Here is a 15668-nt window from a genome sequence, read left to right as displayed (position 1 = left end):
TTCAATCTCTATTAACATTATATTGAAATTTAAAGGTGGGTGAATTGGTCCTTGTTTGGCTTAGTCTAAACTCGATCAAAGAGGTGGGTCGTGTCAAATTTGACTCTCGATACTGCATGGTGGGTGCATAAGGGCCTTTCCGTTTCACCTATAAATCAAATCACAGAAAAAACACATCAAGTCCTACATGTATTGTTCCAAAATTTAAGAATTGTGCTCTATCGAACTTGTGTGGACAACTTGACATGACCTGTTGAAGTTTATTTGTGTAATAGTCAAGTTTCAAATGTCAATTTCAATGTTGTCACCTTCAACGCGGGGTTGCAACAATTAAAGTCTTTCAAAAAGGACAATTCTCTATTGAACACTTTTCTAGACCATATTTAATTATGAAAGATATGTACTAAATAGATTCAAGAAGCAAGAAAAAACAAAGAGGGAAGTGAATGTTGATTGTACAATCAAATGTTAAACGCGTAATTTGGTCTCGTCTTGATAAATCTCTATACGTGTAGGTAACATATTTCAAAAAAGGGATTTATGATTGTACCAACTATAAGAAAAGATCTCATGATAGTCAATATGAATCCTCATCACCTATAAAAGTATGCTATTATTCGATTTATTCTTACTTTACATCGACAAACTTTTGAAAAATGTACCTTTGCATGTTCAAAGTAGGACTATGAGTATGAAAATTAGATGTCATAAATAAATATAGGAAGTGATATAATTAGATTTTCCGATTGCAATTTACACGCTTATAGGAATATAATTGAACATCATAGATAAGTTTGTCGCATCTCTTTCTTTTTCACTTTGAAGTGGTTTTACCTGATTTAGAAGACCAAACTACCCAACAAGATAAAAGTTGTTGCAAACATGCTATATAACCACTTTTGGAGACAGATTCAAAACCAGGGGAGACACGTGTTAACTTGGGATTGGAAAGTTTGGAATTAAAAAAAAACATAACACCCAATCAATAATTCACACATCAGTATGTTTCTTACAATTCTGGTTTTGAGCCTAATCAAGAGGAATTATTCAAGTTGTTGACAGAAAAATTGAAGATTCTAAGATCAAAAGGCTAGCTAGAGACCTTGAAATATTTCAAAAAAAAAAAAGAATAATAACTATGCTAAATCGTCTCATCAAAAAATTAAAGTTGCTAGAGAATATAAAAACTATATTAAATCATCTCAGCGGAAAATTTAAAATGTTAGAGAGAATAGAATTATTTTTTTAAAATTTCATCGTCCCCTATTCGATCATTTTAGATTTTTTTTTTTTTTTTTAACACGTAAACGAGTTTTATAAATTTGAGACATTGAGACATAATATCTATCTACTTGATGATAATATGTGATATGTACAAAATAAGATATGGTCTATGGTGTGTGTATTATTCGTACGAGCTTGCTGGTCTACACACACAAGAAACTGGAAAATTCAAACTAGGAAAATCCATGCAAATTTAAGACTGAAAACTCAATGAAATTCTGGCAGCTAGCTCTTACAAAATATTCTATTGAGAAGGAAAATGTTGAGAAACTTCCCGCGAAACTACTTGAGTAAGAAATGCAGATTGAATTAGAATAAAACAATGATGAAGAATCTGAATTGAAAAAGAATAATCAATGAATGGACTATGGAACTTCATGAGAAATTCATGATGGATATATGTATTAGATAGGCATGGACTGTGTTGAAGAAGAAAAAGATGTTAGGGTCCGTTTGATTACAATAATGGAATTTGGGTGGAAAAAAACGAAATCTAGAAAACTGAATTGCGTAGAATTTGTAATTCATGAAAAAAACGAAATCCAGAAAACTGAATTGTGTAGAATTTGTAATTCCTTGGAAATTCTCAATTAAATATGTTTAATTAATATAATTTTTCACCTGAAAATTATTCAAAATTTCTATCTTTTGGTATTCGTGTAGCTTTGTTTTTCATGAAAATTGTCAATTAAAGGAACAAAATTTGTTACAATTGGAGATAGAATTTGTTCCAATTAAAAATAAAAATAAAAATTCTAGCCTTCAGCAAAACCAAGGAAATTGGTCACGTGTGGAGGGAAGAAGGAAAAGGAATTGCCAAAAAAATTTTGCAACTAAACAAGCCAAAAACGTGGAAAATTGGGCAAATCAAACAGGCCCTTAGTATCTTATTAAGCCTCAGTTTAGCATAGCTAAAAATTAGTTTTTTAATAGATTTTGATAAAAACTGATTAAATATGGGATTGAAAAATTGTGGATCCCACAAAATGTGTTGTTAAAATTAATTATTAACTTTAACTTAATTTTTTTAGCTAAATCAAACAAGGTTTAAGTAAAATCTAATTTTGTTTAACATTTTATCCCAAACAGACATTATTTTTTTTTTCAAGCAAGACGTAATAGCGTTTTCATTAATAATTAGTAAGTGAACGTGCGTTGCACTTTAATTGGTTAATGTTTAAAATAAATGTAGGTAAATTTTAGAAAAATTCTTTTATAAATTTGAAAGGTATTCATAAATTCGTTGAAATTGACTTATTTTTCATCAATTTTCTCTGTATATTTTTTATTCTTCATTTGAACATTTGAAAATTTGCATATATTTGTACTAGGCATTTTCCTGTACAAAACATTTGAGAAAGTTTTTTATGCGAAATATATTTCTCTATATATTAGTCGGCCTAAAATATGATTTAGTCCCCTCAAGCTTTGTCCTTAATCCATACTATGATTATAATAATTAAATATCACCAAGATATATAACAAAACAATATCTACACTATTGCATTAAAAATGATTTTTCATGTTGTTAGGCACCATGCAGAATCCTAAATTATAGCCTAAAATATTAAATGCAATTTTATGTATCTTCTTCCAAGGACCTAATTTTGTTGTCATTGGACCTAATTAAATCCTAATATTATTTAATTAAAATTGAAAAATCACGTTCTATCATAAAACGAAAATAATTAAAAAGAATTTTAAATCGAATAAAAAATTATTTATAATATGAAGAAAAAAAAAGTTTTAAAACATTTTATGAAAAATATATAATAAAACCAAAACAAATTGAACAAAAGAAAGTTACGAAAACTAAAAAAAGAATATATAAATATTATTTAATTAAAATTGAAAAAATTAAGTTTTATCATAAAGAGAAAATGAATTAAAAAGAATTTTAAAATTTTTTCATCGTGTGAGCAAAAACGACGTCATATTGTCTTCAATCATTTCTCCATTTTCACACATCACTTCACTACAATAATTACCTCTTCCACTACAATATTTTACCATTTACACACGTCACTTTACTTTATTCAATCCAATACTAATAAAGAAATGAAACTAAATAATTGAACAAATTAAAGAACAAAAAAAAAAAGAATTGCAGGTAAAAATAGAAAAAAAAGATTATTATAAAGTTTTTTAATTAAATTGAAATAATTGAAATAAAAATAAATATTATTTTTAAATTAAAATTGAAAAAATTTTGTTTTATCATAAAACGAAAATAATTAACTAGAATTTTAAATGGAAAAAAATTATTTATAATATGAAGAAAAAAGAAATTTTAAAACAATTTTCAAAAAGTATATAATAAAAACAAAATAAATTATACAAAAGAAAATTACGAAAATTAAATAAAGAATATATAATTATTATTTAATTAAAATTGAAAAAATGAAAAGAATTAAAAAGAATTTTAAATCGAAAAAAATTATTTATAACATGAACAAAACAAATTAAAAAATTAAATGAGGAAAAAAGAAGAAGATAAACTATAAATAAAATATTCGATTTTTCTCCATCCCACAGAAAGAGAAATCTATCCATCTTCGTATGACTCCATCCTGAATGGAGAGTTCTCCATTTTCAAAGAAATTTCTCCATCCAAACTCTCCATCCTAAATGCAGAATTTCTCCATCCAGAATGGAAAGTCATTTTCTTCATCCTACTTAATTCTCCATCTCCATCCAGGATGAAGAGTTCTCCATTTTCTCCATTCGAGGTTCCAAGAGGTAAACCTCCATATAGGATGGAGAAAAACCAAACCTCCATCCAAGATGGGGAACGAAATAGGAGATTTCATTTTCGTTTTTTTCCCTCACTTATTTTTTCTTTTTTTAATTTGTTTTGTTTATGTTATAAATATTTTGTTTTTCGATTTAAAATTCTTTTTAATTCTTCTCTTCATGATAAAACTTAATTTTTTCAATTATAATTAAATAATGTCTCCATCTTGGATGGAGAGTTTGGATGGAGAAACTCTCCATTTTCACTGATTCTGGACTCTTCGCACAACGCGAGACTGCGGCAAATTAATTCTTTTAAAAATTGGTAAATGAAAATTACAATTACTCCATTTAAAAATTGAAAAAGAAAATCTCCAAAAATCGTGCGTGCTACGCATAGTGCACACCGTGTAGCATAGAGAGTGCCAATGTTCCATGGTGCACGGAGAGTACTACGTGCACCCTCCACATAGCACGGAGAAGCGTGCTGCTCTAAATCTTACAAAAGTTCATCGCATATAAATAAGATTATAAAAACTACTTTTTTCTTGCTTAACGTTGTCCATCTAATCTACCTGATAAAACATGCACAAAATCCACAAAAATTTCACTATTCTAGACCTAAGAAAACACATTTTCCATGAAATATGTAAGAAAAAAGAGATTTTAAAATTTAAAATGAAGTGGGAGAAAAGCATAGACCTGGGTATTGGACTAATTACTCCAAAGACGAATTTTAGCCCCAAACGAATCTCCCTCTTTGAGTCCATACAAAACCAGCACAGTCTACTCCTTTCTCCTAATCTCGTCCAACAATCACTATTCAATCTCCATGATTGGCCTTCTGTATCCCTTTAATACGAAAGGAAGTGTGAAATTTACAAACATTTCTCACCGTTCGCTGAATAATTTCTAAGTAAGAGAAATTATTTTCAATAGCATAGTTCTTACAAAATTATTTCAGAAGCTAGAATTCACCATCATCCCGAAGTTATCTTTGAATAAAACTAATACCATGCCCATTTATGCAACCCAAAATGAAACACGATAATCAAATGAAAATTTAAGAAAAATGATGATTAATTCAAAATCAGATGAAGATGAATCACACACGGCACACACTTAGCGATTGATAAACAACATTTATGTAATATTCTGTAGATTTTTGGAGAACCATAGTACTGGACACTCAACTTACAAACGAGCCTCCGAAAAAATTCTTCTCCTTCAAGCTTTCGACAGTTTCGTTATTGGTTTCTTTAAGAGGCCTTCTCGTTTAGAATGACAAATTTGTTGAAGAGGCGTGGTTGGTGGTGTAGGAAAATGGAGAAAGGGTGTTTCTTTGTCAGATTGACGTGAACTGAGAAAATGTGAAGGCATGGCTATGCTAAAATTTGTGATTTTACTAATTGTGTAAAAAAAATGAAAACAAAAGAGGGAAATCCGTATGGGAAGATGTATATTTTTGACAGTGTCCAGTCCATTCATTCGCTCTTTTATATATGTAGGATACAAACAAAAGACTACAAGATTAGGAGAATGCCTGGCCTAAAGAGAAAAACAAGAACTTACCCACTCAAAGATAGTGAAGACAAAATATAAAAGATGAAGAAAAAAATTAATATCTTGCGTCTCACGCCAAATTTTCATGTGTCTTATGATATACTTATAAGAGTCTTCGTTATAATAAAAAATTCACTAGTCGAGAGAGAGCTTCAAACTATCAAGTCAAATTGAAAAATCTCTCATCTCATCGATCTCTCCATATACAGAGTCAAACCATCATTTCTCATGGTCACAAGGTCGATGAAAGAAAGGTTTATAGCTGAGATTAAATCCATATGCTAGTAGTTTTGGTCGTGTTGCCTTGGTACTTGAACGCCTCCGATTGAAGAAGAAGTAGCTCCTTCAATTGAAATTTTTTGAAACCACTTGAACCTCAATCGCAGATGTGTCTTTAAATGTATACTTGGACATGTTTTTTCTTATATTTGTTAGTTGATTAAATAAATAATTTATCTATTGTTTATTTATTTAATTCAATAAAATTTTATTAATTGAGCATGCAATTGATAAAGCCTGCGATCCTCATACGATACAATAGGTTAGAAACTTTGTGAATTATTGCGAGTCATGACTTAAAATTTAATCAATAAATTATTTATTCATGACTAATAAATACAAATACACATTGTCCTAACAAAGTGATAATGTCTATTAAATTGACGGGTTGGACCATTTTTTTCTTGACCGTAAAACAGTGAATTCTGTATAAAGATCATGTAATATTTTTTTTAATACTAAACATTAATTGTGTCGTATTAAAATATCAATCGATCATTGAATAAACTATCTAAACTCTAAGGAAAACGAGCTCAAGACTATGAAATGTCAATTAATGAGATCAGCGTATACAATTGACGCTTATATATTTTGGAGAGAACGTATGTTCGAAGTTAAGGGATTTGTCAAGCTTATAAGGGAGAAATCTGATTTAAATTCAAGCTCGATAATTTAGCTAAAGATTCAATGATATATGTGTGTGATGTGATTAAAAGAAATTGTTTGAAATTTATTATGAGGAATTTAAAGGAGGTTTCCAACTTTGTATAATTGTTAATGTAAAGGAATGGTTGAACAAGAAGAAAATGAATTGTGTTGTAGATAGTAAGTTTTTTGGGGTTCATTAATGAATGACAATTTTACCCCTACGGTCCTAAAAATTATTACCATTATATCCCTGATTCTTATCTATAAATATAAGGATTTTGTTCTTAATAAAACACATAAAGAATTTATTGACTTTCATTCTCTTTCTTTCATTTTTTTTCCTCTCTTTTCATAACAGCTTGACTTGGAACTTGTTTGATACAGCTAAAAAGTCAATTAAAATCAATTTTTTTACCGTTATTTCATTATTTCAACCATCATTTTTGAATTCTTCTCTCACAGTTAGGGTCCACTTTATGTCTAACGATCAAAAAATCAATTATCAAAATCTATACCAAATAAGCACTAAATAATATTTAGTTGCTTTTCTCTTTTTATGAATCCCTCCTTCAGCTTTTCCATATTGGTAAAATCAATTTTATATGTGATAACATTCATAAATAATAAGCAAATCCATTTCTTTCCTAGATAAACTCAAAGCTACATATATGAGCTAAAAAAAAGTTTACTTATATGCAAATAACTAAGTTTTAATCTAAATTTTAAGTAGGAAGCAATTGAGTGTTCTATATTATATATTGAATAGGAAAGTTTTCTATTGTGAAGTTTATTGACTTATAATTGATTCTCTTCTTGTAGCCGTTGGCATTTTGCCGAATGACTTTTAATTTGTATCTTTCTCCATGCTCATTTCTAGTTTTATGTTTCTGCTGCATTAACTACTCGTTTGGGTGACATTTTATCCCCAAGACATAGATGCATACAATGAAAAATCAAATTACATAAATCTTGGTCGTGTCCAGATCAATTTTTTTACCTATAAAAAACTGAAACGGGTTGGGAGGGGACAAGAGCTAAAGACCATTTTTCGCTAAGAAAGTGCAAATTGTAAAAATACGCATCGCGTTCAAGTAGTAAAGTAGATTTTTTGAGTCCAAGTTATTGATCCGTCGAGAAATATTTACTTTTGATTACACTACTTTAATTAATTTAATAATAGCAATAAAAAGAAACATATAATTAAAATTATGATTTTAAAATAAAGAAAAATTAACTAAAAATTACAAAATAAGAAAACATAAACACTTGTCAAATTTTGGAGAAAAACGTGGTTGGGATTCATGGTTTCGCTTAACTGTTACATAATTAATTTCTCCGCAAACTAATTAATAAATTACTCATTTACGATGTTGGACCAAATTTTTCATTTTAGTTAATTACCTCTTTCGAGCGAAATTAAACGAATTGATCGATTTAACGTACAATATCTTTATGTCGATTAAAACCAAGCAACCCCATTAAATCTTTGTACACATAGCTCAATGAATTACCTAGGGTTAGGGGTATATTTCTATCATCTTCAAGAACCTAGAGTTTCTACTATTTGATCTAAAATACACAATTTTCTTTTACACGATGTACAAATCACGAAACATAATCATTCATTGACCACGTAAATGAAAATGCAAGAAACAAAATAGCAAATGCACTCATACACATGGAAATAAAATTTTAATATTAAAAAGCAAATAATGAAACAGTGCTAGGTTAAACTCCAATTATAAATCCCAACACAAATAACTAACCCATTTTTATAGAAATGATAAAAATGAGAATATTTAAAACAATATATTTCAAGTTTGACAAAAATAATGAAGAAAATACAAGGTTATAGATAAAACCATTTTTGTTGAACTTTTAAAGATGAAATGGACTTCTCTTGAATTTTCCAAATATTGCTCCAATTCTTTAGATGCATTCTCTTTCTCTCTTGGTTTTGCCCCCAAAATTACAAGTAAATCAAAAGAAAAATAAAAGAAAATGAAAGGAAAAGAAAAGGGAAGAGGGAGAATGATCACAGGGTGCCCCCGTTCCTAACTTTAAAACCGTCAAAACTTTTTGAAAATTGCAATCCAAGTCCTCAAGTTTTGGGAAAGCATTCAAAACAGTCTCCGATTTTTAAAGTGGCGCCTATGCACCAACTTTCTGTTAAAAACACAACAATTTGTTCCATTTAGCAGCAAAGTCTCCCCCAATAAATGCATATTAGGTCCCTCAATTTTGATCTTATATAATTTGATTCTTAGATTTTAGCTTTCATATCAATCGTGCTCTCCCAAATTTAGAAACACAGTCCCTTGAACTTTCTACACTTGTACAATTTGGTCTCCAACTTCATAATTTTGTACTTTTTGGGTCTCTTTTCACTTCATTTTGCTTTGTTCTAATTCCTTTTGGAGTTTTAACCTACAAAAGCCATAATTACACAATTGAAAGTAGAAATTTCCTCAATTTAATTAATAGTTACCTGGTCAAAGTATCTAGTAAGTGTGCAAAAATACACATCATCCATACCAGTCCCTCTTAAATACATCAGACTTTTATTCACTTTTTTATCACACATTTCATGAACCACCGACTTTTATTAATTTTGACAATATCACACAACCCATTAACCTTTCAATGTTATAGCTTCGTTGAACTCTTTTGGGCCGAAATCATCCACTTGGCTTTTAAAATTCGTCTCTTGTTGAAACATTACTACATCTTTACTTCAAATTGATATATAAATAAAATGTGAAAATAAAAAGGAAAAAGCAAGAGAGAGAAAAACAGGTAGGGAGGGGACTAGGGGTGTGAACAAGGACAGAGTGAAGGAAAAAAATGTGAGAAAAATTTTATTTTTAATCCATTAGCCCACCATTTTGTATATTCAACCTGGCCCAAAAATTTATTTTAATACCCAATAGACAATAGCCCATTGTCCCAACACCCAATTATACAGCAAAATGAACATAATAGGACCATAAGAGAATAAGAATTGAAACCCTACCCTAGGACCCGAAGGTCCTGAACGGCCGAACGCGGAACGCCCTCATTGTACGGGTTTGAATTTATAATTTCTTTGTTTTAAATTTCAGTTAAGTTCATGTATGTGTTTGTTGTTTGGGCTTTTGGGATTAAATTTCAATTAAGTTCAGATTTATTGTTGGTATCAAAATTTTTTTTTAAATTTTAATTTTTTTAAGGTTAATCACGTGAAGGGCTTCCGGGGACTGGCCGACTGGGATTATGTAATTAGAGTTTTGTGAATTGCGTTTAGAATAATTCTGGAGTTTGTCCTTCTAAAAAACTTTTTATTTAATATTTTTTAGCTTTGCTGAATATGTTTAGTTTTAAATTTTTAATAAGATTTATTTGTGGACCTGTGCACTTTTTTTAATTGGAATTAGGCTTTAGTGAACCCATTAACGAGTTATGGCATCACATATTAATGGCACTTTGGACCTTAGCAAATCCTTTGTACAGAGAATGAAGTTTAACTTTGATATTTATGTGTTTTAGTCACTAATTTAAACCATTTAAAAGCAGAAAGAGTCACAAATAAAGTTACTACAAATTAATGTCTGTTCGATTAGTTTTCTTTCCGCTGTTCTATTTTCCTTTCTGACATAGTTTTGTAATAGGAATGCTTAACTAATTATTTTCTTAAGCTTAGAGCTGTGAGATTATAAAAATTGAGATATTCTTTTGGCATTTTAGTATCAAAATGACAGTTAGCATTTAAGTGTCAAAATGAGAGTTACCTAACTTACCTTGTCTTCATGTGATTTAAATGTTGTTTACTTTGGGTTTGGATATATCCTTCACTTTCATTCCCTGCCCAGATTTACAACGCATCTCTCTCTCTAACTCTCTCTCTCGGTCTCTACAGATTCAGTGATCTCATGGAATAGGGCCTGAAATAGTTTTATTGTTTGGGGTTTTCACAAATTTTCCACTATTCTGCTGCCTAGATACTTCAAGCACAGCAATTTTTCCAGTTTCATTCTGTCTGGTGAATCCAATACTTTTTCTTGTAAGTAATTGATCGTTTATAATTATCTTCTGCCATTGATGTATACTTATGTTTAATACGATATTTGGATCTGGATATGAGTTTATGATAATTCTTAGATTTGGTGTTAATTTTTAACTAGTTATAATATTTTTGAAAGGTTGGATAAGTGGTTAAAATGTTGCTAGTGGATTGTTTTTGGATTGTTGGGATACTTAAGTGTTTTGATTTTTTTTATGCTTTTAGCTTTTAATATGGAACCAAATCGACCTTTTGCCAAGAAAGGAAGAACCTTATTATCTTTCTTTACAAAGAGCGACAAATCCAAGGATGCTCCAACTCCTCCGGTACCCAATTCTCCAATTGCTACTCTAACTCCTACGGTACCCAATCCTCCAATTGCATCTCCTGAAATTGAACGGTCTTCATCTTTCAATGTTGAGTTAGAACCATCTGATTCTATAGAACGAGACCCAGGAAAAAGAAAGCAAATTTATGAATATCCGTTTAATGAACGTGATCAAATTAGGCGTGCCTATTTTAAAGCTGGGCCTTATCAACCAAAACTTTTGGAGTATCAAAGCAAAGAATTTGGAAAACAGAAATGTCGATTTCAAGAGCATTGGTACAATCAGTATTCTTGTTGGAGTATTCGCCTTCAACACATAAGGCATATTGCTTTTTCTGCTTTCTTTTTCTCAATGAAAGGGTTCCACCTAATATTTCATCATTGGTTACTGTTGGATTTGATGGTTGGAAGAGGGTTGGCCAGGGGAGTAAATGTGCATTTCTTGTTCATATTGGTACAACGTCTTCATCATATCATAATGGCTATAGCCTATAAGAGAAGAGCTGAAGATCTAATGAAACCAATTCAACATATTGACAAGATAATACACGTTGTATTAAGTGAGGAAAAATAGAAAAATCGTTTGTGTCTAAAGACCACAATTATGAGTGTTCGATGGCTAGCACTTCAAAGTTGTTCATTTAGAGGCGATGATGAATCTCCATCTTCATCGAATCGTGGGAACTTTCTTGAAATGGTAGATGCATTTGGAAAAATGAATACAAAAATAGGAGAAGTTGTGTTGGGTAATGCTCCAAAAAATGCTACATACACATCTCCAAACATTCAAAAAGAGATTTTGAGCATTATGGCTAATAGAGTAAGACAGAGAATCCGTAAAGAAATTGGGGATGCAAAGTGTAGTATTCTTGTTGATGAAGCTCGAGATACACCTTCACAAGAACAAATAGCTATTATCTTGAGGTTTGTGAATGGTAATGAAATTTTGACAGAGCGTTTTTTTGCAATCAAAAGTGTTAGTGACACTACATCGTTGAATCTTAAGAATCAAATTTTTGATGTTCTTGTTCGTTTCAACATTCAAGTGCAAAACATGAGGGGTCAAGGGTATGATGATGCTAATAACATGCGTGGTGCTTGGAATGGACTACAAGCATTATTTCTTAGAGATTGTCCATATGCATATTATGTCCATTGTTTTGCCCATCGTTTACAACTCACGTTGGTTTCAGCAGCTAGGGATGTCACAGCTATTAATTCATTATTTTCAGATTTGGACAATGTTATTAATATGATTAGATCATCTCGTAAGCGCATCAATGAGTTGAAAAGCTCCTTAAAAAAAGAAATTGAACATTTGTTGGAAATTGGAGAACAAGAGACTAGAAGTGGGGCTAATCAAATTGGTAACTTGCAACGAGCTGGAGGTACTCGTTGATCTTCTCATTACAACTCTGTAAAGAGTTTGATTGATATGTATGCTGCAACTTGCAAGGTGCTTGAGTATCTCAGTGATCATTCTCCAAATGTAAGAACTTCGTCTGAAGTGGGTGGTGTATACAAAAAATTGACAACATTTGAATTTGTATTTATTTTGCATTTAATGCGCAGAATGTTGGCAATCACAAATGTGCTTTGTCAAGCCTTTCAGAAAAAAACTCAAGACATCTTAACTGCTATGAGATTTGTTCATACTACAAAAATCATCATTCAAGAATTGAGAGAAAATAGTTGGGAAGAATTTCTTGAAGAGGTGAATTGTTTTTGTTCAAAAAAGATATACATATACCTGACTTTCATAGCTCATACATGGTTGGTCGTTCTCGTGGTCGTGAGTATCCCACCATCGAACATCATTACCACTTCGATATTTTTTAATGCAGCCATAGATTTTCTGATGACGGAGTTAGATACAGTATTTAATGAGACATCATTAGAACTCCTTTCTCTCGGTGTGGCATTGGATCTGAAAAATTCTTTTGAATCATTTAACATGGATAATATTTGCAAGCTTGCAGAGAAATTTTATCCTCAAGATTTTACACAGCAAGATATTTATAGTTTGAAAGTTGAGTTGCAACATTATCAGCATGATGTGATTTTCGAGCCTCGATTTTAAGTATCTACACTTTCTGATTTATGTCAAGAATTGGTTGCAAGTAGAAGATCGAAGAGTTACGTCAATTTGACTAAATTGATTCGTCTAATATTGACACTGCCTGTTTCAACGGCTACCGTAGAGCGAGCATTTTCTGCAATGAAACATGTGAAGACGGAAATTCGTAACAAAATGGATGATCGTTTTCTTACTGATTGTATGACACTTTACATTGAATGAGAATTTTCTTTGAATTTAGATTTAGATCCTATTATTAATGAATTTTATGCTATAAAGCATCGTCAGGTACAACTGTAATTGATAATATTATATTATGATTTTTTTTGTTATTTATGAATTTTATTCGTACATTAAATTTCTAAAGTTTTGCCCCCCGTAACATTAATTCTTGGCTCCGTCCTTGGGTGCGAACCAAATAATGAGAGAGACTGGGGGCTTAAAAATGCAAATTTTGAAAGTTGGAGACCAAGTTATTACAAAAGCTACAAGATACTAGTGAAATTTTTTTGCTTTTATGTGAATTTTTAGCTCGAACACCTTCCCACGTCTACAAGTAAATGACTATTTATTACTTGCTTCTATAGTAAGATAAGACTGCGGAAAGATGTGTAAAAAGTAGAGTTCGAGAAAAAAACTAAGGTACAACATGAGAACTCGAGTACCACTCATGTACATCTTATTACAAAAAGGCGAATATGTGATTTGACATATTATCTAACTCCCATATCGGTCAAATAAAAAAATATTGATTTGGAAAAAGCAACTGGAATCTAAAACTTTCAAAGGACAGCACTACACGACATTTTTTTCCAAAATGTACCAGGCAGATTAGAAAGAGAAAAAATAAAAACAAATACAAATACAAAAAATATGTAAATTTTACAAATTAAGCGGCTACGATAACTCGGGGTCTTAGACAATTGCATAACTTAATGAACTTGCCAACTCTTAAAACGGCTTCCCGTGAAACTTATATGAAATTATTGAATATTAAAACAAGATTACCAAGCACCTCTTTTCCTACATTTAACTTTGATATGACTTATTAAACATGCATCGAAAACAATTTCTTTAATAGCTTTTCAAAGCACTCGTTCAAACTTTTCTTTTATAATAATAGTAATAATAATAAATTTAAGGAGAGTGTGTGAGCCTCGAAGATGGTTTAGGCGGATTTTTAGTAGTATTTATAAAGAAAAACTAGGTTAATTAAGCTTGGGCCTTATATTAGTAAGTTATAGATATATAACTGAAGCATATCTATTATTTCAATGCATGAAATCTATAAGTATAATTTATCAATTATTGGAAAATTTAAAATTTTCCTACAAAAATCAGTATTTTTCTCAATTGCACTTTAGTCCTCAATTGCTTAGCTCATCGTTTAAACTTTATCGATAAGCGTCAAAACTTTTTTATTTTTTTTATGACTCGGATATCCAAGTTTCGCCTGACTAATTTTGAGGAGTGGTGGCTTTCCCCCTTAGTTCGCCATCGAGGTAAATCCGAATGTGAACATAGTTTATACACACTTGGATTGGACATTCGGGATGCGGTTCTCCTCCCTGTAAACCTCCCTTTACGAGCATCAAAACTTTGTTTCCAAGCTTTCCACGACACTTATTGTTATTATTTGTGATAAGTTCTTTATTTTCCTGGCTAAAAAACTTTTTTAGTATTATCACTTATGGCATCAACAATGAAAATTTTCCATTTAACTCCTCAAAATTTCATGTCTTGTAATTGAGGTCCTATATGAAAATGCATGCTTGTTCAGGGTGTTACATGCAAAAAGTGCTAAAATAAAATATCAAAAAGATGTGTTAAATACCACAATAAGAGTGTTAAGATTTTTCCATTTTCGTTAGGAATGAGTAAAATTTCCAAAATCTATATAGCAAGGCAGAACTTGCCATACAGGGGCAGACCCATCAAGGGTCGAGCAGGTGTAGTCGTCCCTACTGAATTTTCAAAAATCTTCAATTGGACTTTTTTAAATTTAAATTTTCAATTTTTTTTTATTTCATTCACAATTCATTTTAGCAAATTTTTTTGTCTTGTCCCCATTGAACCATAATAATGGGTCCGCCCCTGTTACCATACATATACATATTGCTTCTAGGGAAACAACACATTATTTGGTCATTTAAATAATAAATCAAGAATCCAACTCTTTTAGATTGGCGCTCGATTTTCAGTGTTAAATTGAAATTTAGGTGGATTTTCGAGTTAAAAATATGAAAGAGCCGGAGAACCAAGTGTTTAAAGTTTTCATTCATCATATCTTACATCTTTCTTGTAATCGTAGAGCATTCCAAATACATGAAAATGAATAATTATTATGAAAATCTATATCTCTTTGTTATCATATAAAATGGTAAAATATATTTAATTACACATGTTTGTCATCGCTCAATTTTTTTCTTTTATCGTATCTTCAAATTTGTATCCAGTCAAATTAATTTATTTTTGGTCCAGCAGATTTTACTTTCAAGCGATTGAATGCAATGAACATGACATTTAAAGTAAGTCGTACCAAGTTGACATATCACACGATAGATGGTCAATGTTGGATCCTACATTGACCGAACTTGTTGACATGTAGGATCTGGCCCAAAAACTAAATTTTTTCTAAGATTTGGAATTGTTCAACTCACAAAAGTTTATCTGTATTTTAGAACAACTCTAAAATGGATTGTCAACGAGTTTATGAA

The 15668-nt window shown here is 30.7% G+C and overlaps 1 protein-coding gene across 2 annotated transcripts; it reads left to right on the top strand.

Moving 5' to 3' along the window:
* The first annotated feature begins 9480 nt into the window (after positions 1-9480).
* LOC111377819 (zinc finger MYM-type protein 1-like) lies at positions 9481-13234 on the top strand. Of its 2 annotated transcripts, none has more exons than XM_023000947.1 (2): positions 9481-9567; positions 10403-13234. In XM_023000947.1, exon 2 carries the CDS (start codon positions 11479-11481, stop codon positions 12271-12273), a length of 795 nt encoding a protein of 264 aa, XP_022856715.1. In that variant the 5' UTR covers positions 9481-9567; positions 10403-11478; the 3' UTR covers positions 12274-13234. The 2 variants fall into 2 exon arrangements, with proteins under 2 accessions (XP_022856715.1, XP_022856716.1); XM_023000948.1 differs by having other exon boundaries at positions 9481-9573.
* Positions 13235-15668: the final 2434 nt, after the last annotated feature.

This window comes from Olea europaea, unplaced genomic scaffold, assembly GCF_002742605.1.
Source record: "Olea europaea var. sylvestris unplaced genomic scaffold, O_europaea_v1 scaffold1727, whole genome shotgun sequence".
NCBI lineage: Eukaryota > Viridiplantae > Streptophyta > Magnoliopsida > Lamiales > Oleaceae > Olea > Olea europaea.
This window is presented reverse-complemented; position numbering and strand designations above follow the sequence as displayed.